The following is an 18696-nucleotide window of genomic DNA, read 5'->3' as shown; positions in this document are numbered from 1 at the left end:
TGTTACAGCAGATTGATGACAGAGCAATTAATGGCTTCCAGATGCACATTCACAACCCTTCTCTACTTGACCTGTTTTGACGGGGATATTCATTGCATGGCCACAATCCACACAAACCTGGACAGGACACACCACCAAGCTTCCTCAATAACCTCTTCCAGTGAGCTGTAGGTTGAGTAATTTGTGTGGCAGTGCTGTTTCCAACCACCTTGTCTGCTGAGAACATGGTGAGCTGCTGGTGTTGGCACTGACTGTACACAGAGAGCAACGTTGGGTTGGAACACACTCTTTTGTAAGGAACCTTGTGTCTCCTGTGCAAGTTGTTGCATGGTTGTGACATCAGGTTTTTTTTTGCTCCTTCTATGCAGGTCTGAAGGTAGAAGTGACTCATTGTGGAACGATGAGACGGAAATACCGTGTTTGTAATGTAACCAGGAGGCCTGCAAGTCATCAAACGTAAGATGCTTCTTTGTCAGGGCGTAAGAAGTGCAGTAGCTTAGCACTGAATACCTAATGGGATCTAATTGTATTCATTCTGGGAGTGCTAATGATTGCCAGCTCAGCTTTTAATAACTTTGATTGATGAAAGCGTGTGTCTCTCCAGCTTTCCTTTACAGTTAGAAAATGGCCAGACTGTGGAGAGAACAGTAGCACAGTACTTCAGAGAGAAATACAACCTCCAGCTGAAGTATCCTCATCTGCCTTGCCTGCAAGTGGGGCAGGAACAGAAACACACCTACTTGCCTTTAGAAGTAAGGACCTTACTCTAATAAATCAGCTTGTTATTGGTAGGCAGTATTGCATATTTACATGTTCTTTATATGCTCTTTTTTTCACCAAAGACTACATTTTTAAAGTGCTTGAAAGATTAGAACTAAGTGAAACTGTGCAATTGCTGAAACACTTGGAGGTTTGTGGAGTTCCCCAATTGTGATACGTCAGGATCTGGTTCTGAATGCTCCGTATTAATGCTTCTGATTTTTCTTCAAGGTATGTAACATTGTGGCTGGCCAACGGTGTATCAAGAAGCTAACAGACAATCAGACATCAACTATGATAAAGGCCACAGCGAGGTCTGCTCCAGATAGGCAAGAGGAAATAAGCAGATTGGTGAGTTCTTCAGTTTCAGTTTGGCTTGATGCTGTTCAGCAATTGATTTTCTGAACAGTAATTAAAGGAGTTAATTTGAGGTGCTCTTATTTCCTAAGGAAAATGCTGTTGGATCTATTCAGTGAGCAAACAGAATGATGAGCACATTACTATTGAGCCCCTTGAGTAACTAGGGGAAGAAAAAGTCTCATCCAGTCTATCTTGTGGCAGTAGAGCAATAAGCAGCTGAATCTAAGCCTTTTTCAATGAGAAGAGGGATTGTAGAACGTTTCTGCTGCGTTCCTATCAGGCTTTTCTTTACGGAGTTATAATAACTTGTTGAATTGTATTTATGTAACGTGGGGAAAAAACCTCTTGTAGGTGAGAAGTGCAAATTATGATGCGGATCCATTTGTTCAAGAGTTCCAGTTCAAAGTCCGGGATGAGATGGCCCACGTGACGGGGCGCGTGCTGCCCGCACCGATGCTGCAGTATGGAGGACGGGTGAGGTCTTCACCTTTGTGGTTTGGCTTCTGTTATGATGATTGAAGCATGATTTCCTACCTGTGTTGTGAGCTCTCCAGTTGCCTTGTGCAGTAAAAGGATCGGTGTTTAAATAGCAGGCTTTGTTTTCTCTTATCATGAAGCAGTAAATAGCACAGGCCTCCTTGCTTTCACTCACATGAATGTTGCTGTGTTTCTTCTTCCTGCAGAACAGAACAGTGGCAACCCCCAGCCATGGAGTTTGGGACATGCGAGGGAAGCAGTTCCACACCGGTGTTGAGATCAAAATGTGGGCTATAGCTTGTTTTGCAACGCAGAGACAATGCAGAGAAGAAATACTGAAGTAAGGCATGTCGTAGTTCAGGCTTTGGGCTGCTTTTGTAATGAAAACATGGACCTAAGCAATCTAATAATTAAAGCTAGCAAAACAATTATCTTGGATGCTAAGGGGAGAATCCAAGCTGCTTCCTTTCTGGAAGCTACAGTCGAAACACTGTTTGAGTCTTGTGCTATTGCTGCTCTGTGTTTAGTTGAGCATCATGAATGGAGTACTAAAAGCCCCCAGATTTGCTGCTTTCCATTCTAACTTCTGTGGTTTCAAATCTGTGTGGCCTCCACGTGGGTGCTTTAAAAATGCTACTTTGAAAGCTATGTGGAATCTTTTTCTTCGTATGAGTAACAGAGTTCTGTGCTCTGGCTGTTGTTTGCTATTGCCAATGCAATAATCCAGTGAACTCCTTATCTTGTAGGGGTTTTACAGACCAGCTGCGTAAGATCTCCAAGGACGCAGGGATGCCGATCCAAGGCCAGCCCTGCTTCTGTAAATACGCCCAGGGTGCAGACAGTGTGGAGCCCATGTTTCGGCACCTCAAGAACACCTATTCAGGGCTTCAGCTCATCATTGTCATCCTGCCAGGAAAAACACCAGTGTACGGTAAGGGAATACCTTGGAGTTTACCTGTTTGGTGAAGTATCATTCAAACATATGCATGATATGTTAGAAAACTGGTCTGGAGCATTCATTAGACATAAGAAACCAGTGCTGTCTGAAGCTGAAATCAGTTAGAAGCAAGTTTGAGCATTCAACTCAATAGAAAGTTGTTTTACAGAGTATGTGCATTTCAACTATTGTGATGGAAGCTAAGATCGAAACATGGCAATAGTTTCAAATGGGCTCAGTTTGTATCCTAATGTTTGTTTCCCAGCGGAGGTGAAGCGTGTGGGAGACACGCTGTTGGGAATGGCCACGCAGTGTGTTCAAGTCAAAAACGTCATTAAAACATCCCCACAGACCCTTTCAAACCTGTGCCTGAAGATCAACGTTAAATTAGGAGGAATCAATAACATCCTTGTACCTCATCAACGGTAAGAATCTGCATGGAGATGTGTTTGGGTTTTCTTTGATACTTAGCACCCAACATTTTAACTGTAGTCAAAGCTTGTGTTGAATTATCCTGCTGGTAATATGTGGTGTGAGCTAGAATTACATCTCTTCTTGTGTGGGCCCTGAATAGTTGTTTTCCTACAGGCTAAGTCTCAGGTGTTTTTCCATGCTTGATCAGTATCAAAAACTCAAACAGCTGCAGTTCTGGAGGTGCTGAAAGATTGGTACCATTAGGAGTTTTCTGCAGGTTTAGGAGTCTGCCACGCATCACAGAACAGTCTGAGCTTTGGTTACTGTGCCAATGTGCAGTCAGGAAGGGCAGAAGTATACTGAAAGCACCCTACTTCTCTCACATTGTTAGGTTGAGCAATTCAGCTCGCGCTCATTCTTTATATGGGTAAGCTCTGTGCATGTGTTCCGGTTGCTTTGAAGCCCTCAGTGGGGTTTGAGTCTAAGCCATGTGTGCTCCTTCTTTCTCACACGCTTTGTTGTGAAGAAGCACAAATCAGTCCTGAAGGCAAGAAGTTCTGCTGGTCTCTAACAGTTATTAGGAGCTTTTATTGTTATTATCAGTTCTTTAAGTGTGGACGTACACATCACACAAGCCAGGCAAAAACTTCTGGAATGGAAGTTGTAGGAATTATTTCCTGTGGATTCCTGAAAGAATGGAGTCTTTTAAGCATGAAGGAATGGTGCGTTCAGAATTATCTTGAAGCACTGGGAGATCATCGTGGTGCTCATCTCCTGTGAACCAGAACAATGTGCATGCTGCTGTATGAGGTAGCATTGAAGTGGAGCTTAGCTGGCCTGCCAGCACCAGTGGAATCAAATGGTAGAGTAATGGTTTCTGTAAGAGACTGCCTGTATTGTTAAGGTGCAGCTCTTTGGCTTTTCTCCACTAGGATCATGCCTGCAATTCAGTGGCTGTGTTTCGCAATGACCGTTAGCGTTGTGGAAGTTTACTTCTTGCACACAAAGATCTCATTGTTTAGCTCTGGCCGGAGTACCTGATAAGAAAGTCTCTCTGTGCAACGTAGCTGAAATAGAGACAAAGCCCCATATTGAGCACCAACTGTTCATCTGCAAGTGTGACTTAGCACTGTTTTTTTCCTTTTGAAGACCTTCTGTGTTCCAGCAGCCAGTGATCTTCTTGGGAGCTGATGTCACTCACCCTCCTGCTGGAGATGGAAAGAAACCTTCCATCGCTGCTGTAAGTTTTGCTATTACCCATTCCCAGTGTTGCTAAGAATCGTCTTTAAAAGAGAAATACTGCTTGATAATTTGTTCTCTTAGCATTTTGATTTTTAACTCGAGGCATTTAAACAGAATGTTTTTGCAGACGTAATATAAAGGAAGTAACGCTGCTTTATGATGTTAGAGTGTCTTGTATAGGCTTGAACTTGTTGCTTTTAGTCACGCAATGTTCTCCTGAAGGTTGTAGGTAGTATGGATGCTCATCCAAGCCGATACTGTGCCACGGTGAGAGTTCAGCGGCCAAGGCAGGAGATCATCCAAGACCTGGCCTCCATGGTGAGGGAGCTTCTCATCCAGTTCTACAAGTCAACACGCTTCAAGCCCACGCGTATCATCTTCTATAGGGACGGGGTCTCTGAAGGACAATTCCGACAGGTTGGTTCATTTGTGAACTGTCTGAAGCTCTGAATTCCTGCCCTCCTGTTGGAATAAGCTGTACTGCTTCTATTTGCGCTAAGATACCACAAAAGTGTTGAGTCTTTTTAGCAGAGTTAAGTGTGTTGGGTAAGAGAAGTTGCTATTTCCTTGTTGTCTAGGAAGAACAGCTCTTACTCTTGGGAAACACTATATTTCTCAGTACTTCCTGAGGTCAATAACTGTAGAGCAGCTGAACTTAGTGTTAACTGCAGACTGTTAATTAGGTGTTGTGTGTAGAGTATAATGTGAGGAAAACCTTGTCTGTTCTTGTGCTTGTAGGTTTTGTACTATGAACTGCTAGCCATTAGAGAAGCCTGCATCAGTTTGGAGAAGGATTACCAGCCTGGAATAACCTATATTGTGGTGCAGAAACGACATCATACACGGTTGTTCTGTGCTGACAGGACAGAAAGGGTAACTGTTGTCCTCCTCAAGCTTGGTGTCAGTTCTTATGCTGCTAGATAAAATATATTAGCATGGACTTCACTGCCAGTCTGATTCTGTTTGCATTTGGGGAATGTGTTGAATTGATTGGCACAGAATGTTGTTAGCTGCAGTGTTTTTAACGTAGCTTTCGTTTAGGTTGGACGAAGTGGCAATATCCCAGCTGGAACAACTGTAGATACAGACATTACACATCCGTATGAGTTTGATTTTTACCTCTGCAGTCACGCTGGAATACAGGTACAATTGTTATCTTGTGAGTAAACGTGAGTTTAGAACATGCTGTTTTTCTCTCTTCTATGAAGCCTGTGCTTACAAAGCAGTTCTTTGGTGGACCAATAATATTAACTATTAAGAATCACGCTGAAGCAGAAGTGTCAGATGTAAATGTATTGTTGTAGCAAGCTAGAAGCAAGTCTTAGCTAAATAGAGATTTATCTGTACGTGTGTATTTTAAGTTATATATGTTAAAAAGTGTTCAGTATGGATAAAATACAATCACAGACATCATTTGGTTGTGCTGTAAGGTTCAGCTCTGGTGCGTCACACCATCTGGAGGAGAAGCGGGGGAAGATGAGCACTCCTTTATCCCAGAGCAGTGTCTTCCAAAGGAACTGCATGTCAGTAGTTTACTGGAGAGCTTCTAAGAGTTCCTAAGAGCTGCACTCAGCATTCAGTGGCAGTTGTGGTCTGGAAGGAGATGGTAGAGTGGTGGTAAAAGTCAGCGTGTTTATCAGCGTAGTCATGTTGGAAGCAGGTTTCAGTTGTTAAGGGTTCTTTAGAAGGCATGTGGTTTTCTTTTTCCCAAGCAAGGATAATTGAAATAACATCATCGTATAAATATTAGACTTTATTTAATCTCTGTAATACATTTATTGCTGACATAATCCTGAAGTTTCTTTGGCTGCTGTTGCTTAGGAATTCAGACTAGACAGTCTGGCCTTTTCTGAACTTAAACATCTGTCTTGAGTGCATAGAGACCAAAGAAAAAGATGAGTGAACCCATGTTCCCTTCTTCTTAGGGTACCAGCCGGCCCTCACACTATCATGTCCTGTGGGATGATAACTGTTTTACTGCAGATGAACTTCAGCTGCTGACTTACCAGCTCTGCCACACATACGTGCGCTGCACACGATCAGTTTCTATACCTGCACCAGCGTATTATGCTCACCTGGTAGCATTCAGAGCACGATACCATCTTGTGGACAAAGAACACGACAGGTAAAGAAGAACACATGTCCTTAAATGTTTGTCCCTGTTGGTCTCAGCTCTGTTGTCAGGCATAAAGCCATGTGACTGTAGATAATTACTGTTCATTTGGCAGTTAGTTCTCATTACTTTTGCAGCTGGACTTAATGATGCTCCTTCCTGACAGCAGCAGATTAACACGGTGCACAGCCCCTCTTGTCTTAATGTGTCCCATTTTCTTGCAGTGCTGAAGGAAGCCACGTTTCAGGACAGAGCAATGGCAGAGATCCGCAGGCCCTGGCGAAGGCTGTACAGATTCACCAAGACACCTTACGCACGATGTACTTCGCTTAAGTCAATAAAAGGGGAGCGAACTCGCTGACAGGAAGAACTGACAAATTAAGCCACATACAATGTATGTTTCCAGTGGGGTTGGTTTATGGGGTGTGCCTCCGATGGTGCAGGGCCGAGAGGCTGACCCTTAAATTGACACAAGGAAGATTGTTTACTTCACCGAGGAACACAGCACTATTATGCAATATGAAACCAGCCAACTGCTTTTGTGGCGCGGTCTCCTGTAGGAAGCACCGCCATCATTTTCCTTTTCTTTTTCATTTCTCATAGTTTAACCCTCTTATGCCTTTACCTCAAGTTGCTCGGCAGCACAACTCTCTTTGCAAAAAAAGCAACCAACAAAATTAATGATACTCTAAGAAAAGAAAAGGTGTGATTGTAGATAAGCAACCCGGATAAGAACAGTCACAGTGATTCTTGGGGAGAGAGAAAAGTGTGCAGAAATCCTTTTGTTTTTTCACCCAGTTGAGGAATCTTTCTCTCAGTGTTGCATTGAATGCGAACATATCCGAGTACATCTGAATGTACAGCACTAAGTAGAAAGAAACGGAGGGGAGGGAAGATGTTTTGCACACTAATCCAATCATTTGAACGTAGTTTAGCCAACCTGCTGCCTTTCTTCACAGCTTTGGAGTCCTCAGCTCCAACAGTTCCCTTTTAAGAAGCAAACAAAGCTAGTGGTGTTACTGCAGGCAGTGGTGATCCCAACTCGCTCCCTGGTGACTTTACTAAAGCTGCTGTTTTAACCTAGTCCAAAAGTTTCAATTCTTTCCTATCTGGCAAGTCAAACATCTTGAAGCTTCATGTGAGGTTGGGCGTCCCGAGCTCGATGGGATGGCCACAGGAAACACCAGAACTGAAACTTTAGAGCTAAGGTCGTCTTGACAAAAGCAAAACGCTCGTTTACTTGCTGCCTCTCACACCTTAATGTGATTTCACATGTACGTGGGTTTTTTTTTTTTGAAGTTTAGCTTCCTTTGTTTTCTTTTCTATTTATTAGAGTAATAATAATGCTTTAATTTAATTATTACAGAACCGGATGGTCGACACTGACTTTTTATTTTTTAGAAGCGTAACCGTGTTTGTTTTTAAACAAGAACTGACAACTTGTTGTTGCGATCTTTTAGTGCAATAAGCATTTGGGAAAGAAAACCGTGTCCATTGAGCTGTAACCAGAGCAGTGTTTGTACCACTGGCTGTGGGTGGTGGTGGAGGGGAGGGGAGGGGGGGGGTGGGAAATGGACACCTCCGATTCTCAAAGGACAAAGTAATTAAGCCTTAATTTTGAAAGGAAAGTTTTTTAGTCGGAAGGAATTTCGGGTTTTCCTTTTTTAAATCAAAAAAAAAAGTAGCAAAAAAAATAATAATAATAATAATAGCTTTTGGATCTCTGCAAAGCTTTGGTTTAACAAAGGAACCGGCCTTATTTTGAGACGTGGAAGAGATTTAAAGTAAACACAAAAAAAGGATTTTTTTTTATTAAGATCTGAGTTTTTACGCGCTGAATTAAACCTGTTTGACACGGAGAAAACGTCTGGAAGCGATGACGAGTTTTTAGGCTCTTTTCCCTCTTTGATAACGACTTTCCTTTTAAAATTAAGTTGTTGGTTCATTTCACTTTGCAACTAAAAAAAAGAGGGCTGGGATAAAGTTCTACCTTTGAAATCACTGTAATGTGAAACAAACCCGACGGGACTCTTTTTCATTCCACTTTAAAGGTAAAGAGACATTAAGATGTCATTGCTGAGCATCGATTCCTTGAGGGGGGGGCTGGGAAGTTTTGCACTTTGTAAACTCGTGAACTGCATTTATTTTTATTTTTTTTTGGTTGTTTCTTTTATTTTTTTGGTTATTTTATTTGCACTGGTTCATAGTATATGATACTGCAGATCGTTTCTATGGGCATTGCTGTTATCCCAGCCCTTCTTGAACCCCCACCTGCTCTTCCACATGAAAACCAGAGGGGTCGGTAAAGCAGCTTTCTCTCCCAGCGTTCTCGCAGGATGCTCTTTGCCAATATACTGTGTTTTGAGCCTAAAATCTGAGCCCGTTTTCTTTTTTGCTTCAGCAGGCATGACTTTTTCTCCCCCATCTTTTCTGCCAGAAGACAAAAGTACTGTATTTTGTGCATTTGTATATTGTACTGCAATGTATGTAGTGCTGTTCGCAATGCTGTCTCAGAGAGCTCTGCTCAGCGGTTGGCGTGTAGGCATGCTTTATCTCCCAGTACTAAGGAAGGTAATGTAAAGACTAACCTTGCACCGTTGCACTGGAAATAGTCCTGAGGGTGGGCAGCTCGTGTGGCTCAGAGGGAGGGCTGTTGGGGGAGCACTGGAGGGCAGTGAGGTTAGGGTTAGCCCCCCTTTCACCTTGCAATGGGCAGTGAGGTTAGGGTTAGCCCCATTTCTCATAATGGGCAGTGGGGTTAGGGTTAGTCCCATTTCTCATAATGGGCAGTGGGGTTAGGGTTAGCCCCATTTCTCATAATGGGCAGTGAGGTTAGGGTTAGTCCCATTTCTCATAATGGGCAGTGAGGTTAGGGTTAGCCCTGAGCCCCCCAACCTGTTGGGCTGCAGGATGGCCCAGCCCTGCTCCAGTGCCTTGATGCGGAGCCGCAGGGAGGTGGTGGTGCCGTTGTTGGAGCACAAGGAAGGCTCCAATCAACCCCTGAAGCGTTTCTCTTGCTCTTTGGCCTGGCAGCTCTCCTTTGGAAGCGCTGCAGCTGGCGGTTCTGTTCATAGAAGGTTCAGGTTAGGCTTTGTACAGAGAGCTAATGTTTAAAAGAGAAGCCGAATTATTATTATTTTTCTTAAAAAGAAAGGATTTTATCAAGCCTTCTTGCGGGTTTCTGGCTTTAAGATGAAAATTCCTTATTTAAAAGGTCTTTTAATGCTCCTTTCAGAGACGCTGCGCCCTCCTCATCCTGCCCACGCTCAGTGACTATGACCCGAGAGGCTTTTTCGCTTTCAACTCTCACCAAAAAAAAGGCTTCATTGGGAAAAGGTGATCTTAGATGGTAGCTTGGACAACTGCTTTACCTGGTTTTCATGTGAAGAGTACGTGGAGGTTTGAATCTCTCTCCTTGGTTTTGCAAATATCTACGTAAAGTGCCGATACTTCTTTGTATTACAATATCAACTTACTGGCGTTGTGAGGGCCACGCGTTTATGATGCTGTAGCTGCTATATTTATTGAAATGGAGACGGACAATTTACTGCACTAAGGAAGGAGGAGATAAGCAAGGAATCAAGGTTAGTTAGAGATCTTGGTTTTTGTTTTTGTTCTTTGTTTTCCAAAAGAGAATTAATGGTGTGAAATATCAAGTGTAACAAAGGGTGCTGTCATTTTAACTGAGATTAAATAGCCAGATATTCTTCCTTTGTTTAAAAACATATATATTTTGATGTTTGCAGTTTGGGGTTGGGAGGGGGGGAGGGAGGGGGGTCGGGATATAAATGGTACCTCATCTGTGGTGGCAGTTTCCGGTATATTTTCAGAGTATAATGGATTTCTTTTATTTTTGTACCTGCTCTCCTTTTAAAAAAGACAAAAAAAAAAAAAAAAGACAAAAAAAAAACCAAACAAATGAAGCTCAAATGTTATGTGCTGTGTGGGGAAATCTCGAGTGGCTCACCAGCCCCCCCCCAACCCCACCACCTTCTGCATGGGAGCTGGGCTGTGCTTCACCCTTTGCAGACATGCTGCTGGCCCATCTGGGTGCACAGCTCCCACCCTGCAGACGCTGTTATCAGTTCATTAAGACCTCGTTTGTACTTAAGTGCCACTTCCTGGTGGGAGCTGCAGTGCTGGTAACTGTGCCAAAGCTGGGCTGGTGCTGAGCCCTGCACCGAGCTGAGAGGGAGCAGAGCATTGCATTGCACGGAGCATTGCACGGAGCATTGCATTGCACGGAGCATTGCATTGCACGGAGCATTGCACAGAGCATTGCTAGGAGGTGTGTGAACACGCAGCACCTGCTGGCAAAGCAGACCCCATGCAGGGGGCTTCCCCTTGTTGGTTGGGGGTAAGGGGGGCACACTTCAGCTGTGGCTGTTTAACTCAGGATTGCTGTGTTACTGTTAAGTGTGTGACTTGGTTGAACGTGTCCAAAGGTTGTTTTCTGTAGGGGTTTGTTCTGGCATCCTTCGGGAAGCTTGGCTGTAGAAATGGGGTTATTTTCTGGAGTAAGATGGGTTTCTGAAAGCTGTCGGTCCAATGATTTCTAGATGCCATCGGTCCTATACCAGTTTCACTTTGTGTACCGGTTTTTGTCCCTTCAAATGCTCAGTGTGAGACACCAGATCCTCATCTTCTGTACAAATTCCAGTTCCAAATACTGGCTTTTTCCTCCTGCTCTGGCAAAACTCCGAGCTCAGCCTCTGCCCTTCAAACATCTTGAGGCCTTTTTCTTTCTCCATATTCCCTTTCTATCTTGTCCTCTTCTAATACTCCCCCAGTTTTGTGAGTTGAGGGTTTAGGACCTTCCTCAGAGCACTTTTATAACCCAGGAGCCCAACGCTCTGCTGACAAACCTTGCAGTTATCCATTCCATTTTTCAGAGCTGCCGTCCGAACGGCCACCTCTGTCCCTCCAGTGCTGTAGAGTTTTGCAGCTGCTGCTGCTGGGTTGATTGGATCTGATGGAAATAATCCATAGGGGATGTGAAAGGGAAGGATCCCAGTCTCCCCTTCTCCTACCTGAAGATGGTACTTCATATTGATATTGTTAGGACACCCGTTTTGCTTTGGCACGTGTTTAAGTAAGACATCACTGAGGTAACTGGCTCGTTGTTGTGACCCTGGTTTAGAGCTTGAGCTGGTTGCTGCTTTCTGCTAGCAAAAGGTTCTGTGTTCAATAGCTGAGTTGCAAACATGGGGTCCTGCACTGCATCTCAGCCTCATCTCTGTAACACTAAAGCAAAGGCAGAGGTGTGTGCAGAGGGATGGGGGCTGCAGGAGAGCATTGAAGCATCAGCACTGCACAAATGTGTCCTGCCTGCCCTGGCCTTTCCCAGCTGTGTTTGAGGTCCCCCCCTCACCTAACACGGGTAGTTCCCATAGAGTCCTTCAACAACAAAGTGGTTCTGTTTAAAATTCGGAGTGAATATTTCTTTTTTAAGCAAGACAGTCCTCAGAAAGTGCCTTTTTTTTAGGAGATGGTGCTGTGGATTTTATTTTCCAGTTGTACGTGGCCGAACATTTAAGATAAATAAGTGAAAATGCCAAGTGTTTGGTGGTACCTTTAGCTGCTTTCAGGCATCAGTTCTCTGGGTCAGGACCAAGCAGAACCAGGATGGTGGTTTCCATTGCCAAGTGCTGCTGGGGGGGGAGCAGCTCGGATCCTTCTCTATGCAGTTTGCCCCTTCACACTGCAGGGAAGGCAGCAGCATGGGATGGTTGTGTTGGAAGGTGTTGTCTCCTAGGCATTGCAAACTCCTGAAGGCAAAGCAGGCAAGCTGAGCAATGCATGGAGATGTAGGGGATGGTGAGTGCTGCAAGCAGGCGTCGTGTGGGTTGTGTTCCTAAAGGTGTGGTGTGCATTTGTGTTTGGGATTTGTCATTCCTAGCTGCGAGAGTCGGTGCTGTTCAGTAGACAGGCTGATGTTAACGGGGACTGTGGGTTTTTAAGTCGTTCAGTCTGTGTTCTCTGAATCCGTTCCTGGTTCAATGCAGACAGGTTCAGACAACAGAGCCGTGGGGTTCTGTGACCCCTTTATGAAACACAGATGCTCCAGTGGATTTGTGGCTGCAGTGTTTGTGTGGTTGGTACAGAAGACACTGAGGGAGCTCCCATGTTAGTCCTGGGCTGCTTGGGTCAGTCTTGAACTCATTGAGAACAAGCATGTGCCTTTATCTGATCCGAGACAGAAGCTGGAAGAGCTGGCAGTTTGCACTGGTTGATAGTGGGGTCAGAGTGCTTCTTCAACTGCTTTTAAGGCTCGAAGCCCTTGATCAGAGTAAAGTTGGTTTTGTGTTGAGTTACTAAACAGGAGCCCTGATTATTTGTGAATGTAACTACCCAGAGGTGAGAAGCTTTTAAAGCAGATGGTTACTGGAGAGTGACGTCGTTAAACAAACGTACTGCCTAATAGACTTGTGGTTATATGAAATAAAACTTAACTCTGATACGTTTCTCCATAGAGAGCCATTAATTTTGCCTTCATTTGAATGTTGCCTGTCCCGGCTGCTGACTGTAAGGACACGAGGAATGTTGTTGGTTGGGAAGTGGGAATGTGGTGCTGAGGACTGAACATCACTGAAGGTAACTTTGTAAGGAGCAGCTTGCCAGCAGCTGGGGGTGGTGATGTGTGCCCAGCGCTGTGGTGTCTGAGATAGGAGGGCTCAGCAAAGCGGTAATGGGGAGAAATGAACCTCTCCTTTCACACCAGGTATGTGCAGTGAAGGCTGCCGGGTGCCTTAGGTGCTGGTTCAGGCTCCAGGCTGCATGGGGGTGGTTCTCAGAGAATAACAGAAGAGCTTTTCAGGTTGTTTTGTGCAGTGTTGGGCTACCACAGGGTTATCCAGCCAGCGGCGCTGGCTCTGAGATGGGTTCCCTCCCTGAATTGGTTTTGCCTCAGCTTTCAGCCCTATCGACATAGGACGACGTGCGTTGCCTTATGAGAACCAGCCGCTGTGTGTTCTGAGGACCAGCCGTGCTCTAAGTGCTGAATTCCTGGTACAAACCTTCTTGCCAGTTGCTCTTTGGAGTCTGTCCATCCGACACAGCCTGTGCCCTCTGCTTTATCTCAGCACAGCCGTCCCCAGGAGCTCCTTGGGCTCAATCCCAACTGCTGCTTTCCGTGGTCTTGTGTTGCAAAGCAGAGGATGAGTTGATTGGAATGAAAGGTTTTCTTTACGTTGCTGAGAATCTCCGAGGTCTCTCGAACCCATTTAGCAGTTGAGAAATGAAAACCTACCGTAACAACACCAAAACGTGGTCGTCTTGTGATTATCTTACCTGAATCGTTGGGTCCACAACCAATTCTGACCCCGTTGTGCGACAGTTAGGCATTAAAGCGGTTACTAATCGCCTTTCCTAGTGCTAATACTTGCGTATCTCTTCAGTGCATTCAAAATGGTTATTTGGGCATCTCACAGGTCAGCGCTTGCTCCGCTCCGTTGGCCAAGTGATACCCAATGGGGCAGTGCTACAGCTGAGGAGCCTTTGGTGTTTGGAGCCAGCAAAGCAGCGTTTGTGCCGTGCTCTTTGAGTGCAGAGAACAGGGTGCTGTCATTGGTGGCAGTTGGTGATGAGCCGGTTTGGGCACTGGGATGTGTCTCTTTGGGAGGTGGTGGCGGCTCGCTTGGCTGTGTGTGCCATAAGCATTGCTGTGTCGGTGCAGGAGCCCCCTGGGAGCAGCGTTGTGCAAATACACCCTTTTGCATATTCAATCCCACCTTGTTCAAACAAAGCTGTTGTGCTGTTTGGGATTCCTTCTCTCAGAATAAAGTTCTAATAAACAAACCCGGTGCATCGAGGTTCCCTCTGTCTACGTCTCTTTCTCCTGCCCATCAGCTGCTCCCTCTGCTCTCATTGCTCCCATTGCACGAGCAGAGCTGGGGCCCTTCCCACCATCAAGCTCCCAATTCCAAAAGGGAATTACACCAAGGATATAAAGCAGGGCTGCGACTGGAGGCACCACACAGTTGTAGGCAGATGGCAAACAAGCTGCTTGGTCAAAGCCTTTCTTTTTACTTCCCCATCTCGACCATGTGTGCCTATTAGTACTGCGGCCGTGCAGGGGGAGGACCCAGAGGTGGGTGATTCCAGACTCTATTTCTTCTTGCCAACGTTTTCTACCTGTTGCAGGAGTTGTTTCCTTTCCAGCACAGCCCCCCATAGGCACCTGCACAGCGCACACAGCTCTGCCGGCTTCACTCCCCTCCATTGGGGTGCATTGTAAACCACCTGTATTTTAGCTGAGAAAGAAATAAGAATAAATGTTGTTTTTTTTTGGGGGGGGGGTTGGGAAATGCATCTGCACTGTTTTACTCTTTTTATACTTCTCCAGCTGCTCCCCCCCCCCTCCAGCTGCAGTTTGGTGGGGGGGGGGCTGCATCCATCCGCCTCCGTTTGCTTTCATGTAAAGTTCCTCAATCCGGCTTCCATCGTCCTCGCGTTGCTCCGTGCGGGCTGCAGCGCCCCGCACCCCCCAGCCCTGCTGCTCCCGCTTCGGTTTCACCCGTTGTAAACACAACAAACGTCGTTGTTGTTTTTTTTTTCCCCCCCTTTCCTTTCTTCACGTCGCTTTGCTTCAGGTTGAAGTGTAACTCACTAAGAACTGCAATAAAAACAAAACAGACGAAAGCTTTGCTGAAGCCCCCCTCGCTCTGTTTGGGATGCTGGTTGGGGAGGGGTTGGGGGGCGGGGGGAGGGAACGGCAGCGGGGCCGCTTAGCAACGAAACAGCGCGTGGAGCAACGGAGCGGGGCGGCCCGGAGTGCGGTGAGGGAGAGCGGGGGGGGCTGCGGGGCCGCGTCCCTTCAGCTCCGGCCCGGGGCGCTCAGCCTTCCCCGCTGTCCGCAGCGATGCGGGTGCCAACAGTGCCAACAGCCCACCCGGCTCCGTACGGAGTGCGGTGCCCCCCTGGGCTTGGGGCAGCCCCTCCATCCCCCCCCCCCCCTTATTAGCCCATCCCCAGGGCTGGCCGTGGCTGTACCAGCCGAGCCGCCCCATCAGAGCATCGTTCTGCTTCGGGGATGTCGCTTCTGCGTGATGAAGCTCCAAAGACAAAATCGTTCCGCTCCTTTCCAGCCGCCCCTTCAGCGAGATGGCAGCACTGAGCGTCAAAGCGGGACAGAGGTTCACTGTGCCCGACTGGGACACCAACGCCCGCCTCATCTCCGCCGATGCTGAGAGTCAACGCTCTGCATCACATCAGCTCCGGCAGGAAGCCCGAGCCCTGCGAAACGAAACCAACAACCAGGTGGGAGCCCCGGGTTGATCCAAACAGCGCTGAGAGGGTGGGAAGAGCACCCAGGTCTGGGCATAGCAGGGAAGGGGAGGCTCCCCATCCTGAGAACCCCCTGAGGACCCCTAAAATCCCTTTGGAGGATGTGACTCTCGTGCCCTTTGCAGCTCGAGCTGTTTTTTTGCCCTCTCTGCTTTTCCAGATCCGTGCTGTAAAACGGCTTTGGCAGGCTGCACAATTTCAGCCTTAAAAAGCAGCACCAACAAAGAGCTGACGGCGTTTTTCCTTCCAATTCCAGGCGAAATGGGATGAACACGACAACCAAACCCGCCTGGCTGAGCGCATCAGCAGCGTGAACAGATGGAAGGAGACCCTGGACAAATGCCTTGCAGACACGGATGAGGAAATCGATGCTTTGGCCAAAGTATGTCAGGAAGACAGATGGCTGCAAACAAAACTCTGCTTTCAACGTGGGATGTTAAATAACCGAGGCTTGCCCTGTGCAGTGGGTAAAGCCCATACGGTGCCCAGGGGTTGTCACAGGTATTGGGGGATTGATGGCTGATGAAATGACATCATGGATCACATCCTGTGAGCTCCAGACCTGCAATGCAGGCGGCACAGGGTCCCCTTAATAAGGAGAGTGTGGGTGGGTTTCCCATCCTTCCTTCCCTCTCTCCCATCCCTGCATTGAGCCGCCCCACAACCAGCTGCTCCCTGCAGGTGAAGGAAGCGGCAGAACGTGCCCTCCAGGCCAAGAATTTGTCCTTGGATGTGGCCATGGAGTGCCTGACGCTCCGCGATGGCCGCCGCGCCATCGACGTGGTGAGGGACCCCGTGGAGGAGCAGCTGCACAAAGAGGTGAAGGTGATCGACAAAGCCAAGAGGGAGCTGCAGCAGAAAGTGCACGAAGCCTTCGAACAGCTGTGGTGAGGCAAAGGGCACGTGGCCCATTGATGGGGATGGTGGAGGGTGTGATTTGGGCTTTGGAATCGGGGAGCTGCACCCCTCTGTGTGCTCCCTGTAACCTTGCACTGTGCAGCCTCCTGCAGGAAGCACGGCAGCAGCTCAGCTTCGATCACCGTGGCAAGATGGAAGCGCTGGAAATAGATCGCACGTGCTTATCCCTCAGCGTGAACTCTCCCAACATCTCCTACAAGGTCAACCCAACACGGGTCCCAAACGGGTAAGCAAAGAGCTTATCTATCCAAAGCTGCTTTGGTCGGCATGAGGATGCTCCACTTACTGTCCTAACTGCTGGTTTGCTCATAGATCGACTGCGGTTGGTGAGTGGGAGCAGAACAGCCAATACAACAAAGATCACGCTGAGGAGGAAATGAAGGCCTCGACTAAGCTCCGAGAAGCGATAGTGCTTTCCATTGCCCAGGTAAATTAGCCCTTGGGTTGTGAATTAGTGGTGCCCTCCTGTTTTCAAAGGGCTGTGCCACACAGGGGGCAGCAAACCCAGCAGGTTCACAGCCATCCATCCCTGCTGCTCCTTTTTGGTCTTCCTGGGTGGCTTTGCTTGTCCCAACCTGGTGGGGAGCTGTGTCTGATGTGACCGTGAGCCCCTCCAGATGCGTGTGACTGCAGCCTGTTCAATCTTCAGACAAACAACGAGCTGGAGGCTCAGCGTGTAGCTACAGAGTTTGCCTTTCGCAAGAGGATCAGAGACATGGAGAGAGCCTACGATGAGCTGAAATGGCAGGAGCAAAATGTAAGTGGTGCTCATTCCTAAGCTGCAATGCTGCAGCATTTGGGATGGAATGCAAAAGAGGTCCTGTGCTCCATAGCAGTGCTGTGCCTGGTCTGCGTGCAAAGCCATGAGCAAGAGAGGTTCAGAACCCATCCGCTCCATTTAAAATGCATTCAGAGCGCAGTAACATCCTATTGCAAATGGGGGCTGTTTTCCAGCCTGTGGCTGTCCCTCAGGATACGTGTCTTCTTTACCTTAGACCTTGGAGGAGATTGCTGAGATGGAAGAGGACATCCGACGCCTGGAGGAAGATCTAAGGAGGAAGATACAGGATCTGAAGGTGGCACACACCCGCCTGGAGACCCGCACCTACCGGCCCAACGTGGAGCTCTGCAGGGACCAGGTATCAGCCTTGTCAGCAGGGACAGCAGAACCAAAGGGGATGGTGCTTGTTTGAAGTGTGGGGATGGGAGAACCGCGGCCTTTCTGATGCAACGTGTCAGCCCTGTTCAGTGCTGTGGGCATCTCCATCACACCACAGGTGCAGTATGGGCTCACGGATGAGGTCCACCAGCTGGAAGCATCGATCCGTGCCCTCAAGATGAAGATTGCAGAGGCGCAGTAAGTCTTCTCTCTGGACGAGGGCAGTGGCACAGCACTGCCCGAGGGAGGGATGTGGGACCTGCAGCCCTTGTTGGCTGCCTGCAGCCCTGGAATGGGAGATGTGGTCAGGCTCGGGCTGTGGGCAAGGCTGGAGGTCTGAATGCTGGGGGGATGGAGGGGGTTCCCATCTATCCACAGACCCAAACAATGCTGCTGCGTTGCCCCAAGAAATAGGATGGCACCATAAATCACAGAATGGCTTGGGTTGGAAGGGACCCCATGGATCACCAAGCTCCAACCCCCTGCTACAAGGCCACCAACCTCCTGATCTGCTATTAGAGCAGGTTGCCCAGGGCTCCATCCAGCCAGGGACGGGGCAGTGCTGGAGCCCATGGGGCAGTGATGGAGCCCATGGGGCGATGCTGCTGATGGATGTGATGCTTCCCATCCATCATGGGTGTGAAGGCAGCACCTGAACCCAGCTCCTGACATCTCCTGGTTGCCAGGGATGCCCTGGATGGTTTGTACCGACAGCTGCACCGCGTGCAGACCGACATGGCCTGCAAAGCCCATTCCTTGGTGCTGGACCACAAGTGCATGGACAGCCGCAGGAAGCTGGTGGTGCCTGCTGAGAAGTTCGTACCGCAGGTGGATACCTTCAACCGCACCACCAACCGCCCGCCATCCCCACCCAGAGACGGGCAGCTGGAGCTGGGATAGGGCAGGGGGAGCAGGGGGAGAGCCGAGATGCTCTGTGCTCTCACCATTCTTCCCATACACACCGTGTTTGTTCTATAACCACCCGTTCAATGTGCTCCAAGGAGCCTTCAAGAATAAAAGAGTGTCTATCAG

General features: G+C 47.7%; 2 protein-coding genes across 5 annotated transcripts in view; both read left to right on the top strand.

The window, feature by feature from the left end:
- AGO3 (argonaute RISC catalytic component 3) overlaps positions 1 to 14933 on the top strand; it is a 24768-nt gene extending 9835 nt beyond the window's left edge. The window contains exons 7-20 of one of the 3 annotated variants that reach the window (XR_011905752.1): positions 369 to 456; positions 605 to 752; positions 991 to 1110; positions 1471 to 1593; positions 1803 to 1936; positions 2343 to 2527; positions 2799 to 2958; positions 4097 to 4187; positions 4412 to 4606; positions 4928 to 5062; positions 5231 to 5332; positions 6115 to 6314; positions 6527 to 6696; positions 8707 to 14933. Coding sequence is in view for 1 of the 3 variants with exons in the window: in XM_072355145.1 (XP_072211246.1) it covers positions 369 to 456; positions 605 to 752; positions 991 to 1110; positions 1471 to 1593; positions 1803 to 1936; positions 2343 to 2527; positions 2799 to 2958; positions 4097 to 4187; positions 4412 to 4606; positions 4928 to 5062; positions 5231 to 5332; positions 6115 to 6314; positions 6527 to 6635 (1790 nt within the window). In the remaining 2 variants the exon portion in view is untranslated. Of the gene's footprint in view, positions 1 to 368; positions 457 to 604; positions 753 to 990; positions 1111 to 1470; positions 1594 to 1802; positions 1937 to 2342; positions 2528 to 2798; positions 2959 to 4096; positions 4188 to 4411; positions 4607 to 4927; positions 5063 to 5230; positions 5333 to 6114; positions 6315 to 6526 lie in introns of all 3 variants that reach the window. The other 2 variants (XR_011905751.1, XM_072355145.1) reach the window with 2 other exon arrangements.
- TEKT2 (tektin 2) lies at positions 6649 to 18696 on the top strand. Of its 2 annotated transcripts, none has more exons than XM_072355148.1 (10): positions 6649 to 6696; positions 15389 to 15560; positions 15844 to 15969; positions 16269 to 16474; positions 16588 to 16731; positions 16818 to 16932; positions 17155 to 17262; positions 17501 to 17644; positions 17783 to 17862; positions 18351 to 18696. In XM_072355148.1, the coding sequence occupies exons 2-10, from the start codon at positions 15405 to 15407 to the stop codon at positions 18562 to 18564; spliced, it is 1293 nt and encodes a 430-aa protein (XP_072211249.1). In that variant the 5' UTR covers positions 6649 to 6696; positions 15389 to 15404; the 3' UTR covers positions 18565 to 18696. The 2 variants fall into 2 exon arrangements, with proteins under 2 accessions (XP_072211249.1, XP_072211248.1); XM_072355147.1 differs by lacking the exon at positions 6649 to 6696 and adding an exon at positions 15025 to 15079.

This window comes from Excalfactoria chinensis, chromosome 22 (genome assembly GCF_039878825.1).
Source record: "Excalfactoria chinensis isolate bCotChi1 chromosome 22, bCotChi1.hap2, whole genome shotgun sequence".
NCBI lineage: Eukaryota > Metazoa > Chordata > Aves > Galliformes > Phasianidae > Excalfactoria > Excalfactoria chinensis.
The sequence above is the reverse complement of the archived record's forward strand: the minus strand, read 5'-3'. Positions and strand labels throughout refer to the sequence as shown.

What these genes read in the sequence shown, in the direction of transcription:
- TEKT2 (XM_072355148.1), top strand. Translation starts at nt 15,405, where the DNA reads ATGGCAGCACTGAGCGTCAAAGCGGGACAGAGGTTCACTGTGCCCGAC. An exon ending in GAAACGAAACCAACAACCAG is followed by an intron (nt 15,561 to 15,843) that starts GTGGGAGCCCCG and finishes TTCCAATTCCAG; the next exon opens with GCGAAATGGGATGAACACGA. An exon ending in ATGAAGATTGCAGAGGCGCA is followed by an intron (nt 17,863 to 18,350) that starts GTAAGTCTTCTC and finishes CCTGGTTGCCAG; the next exon opens with GGATGCCCTGGATGGTTTGT.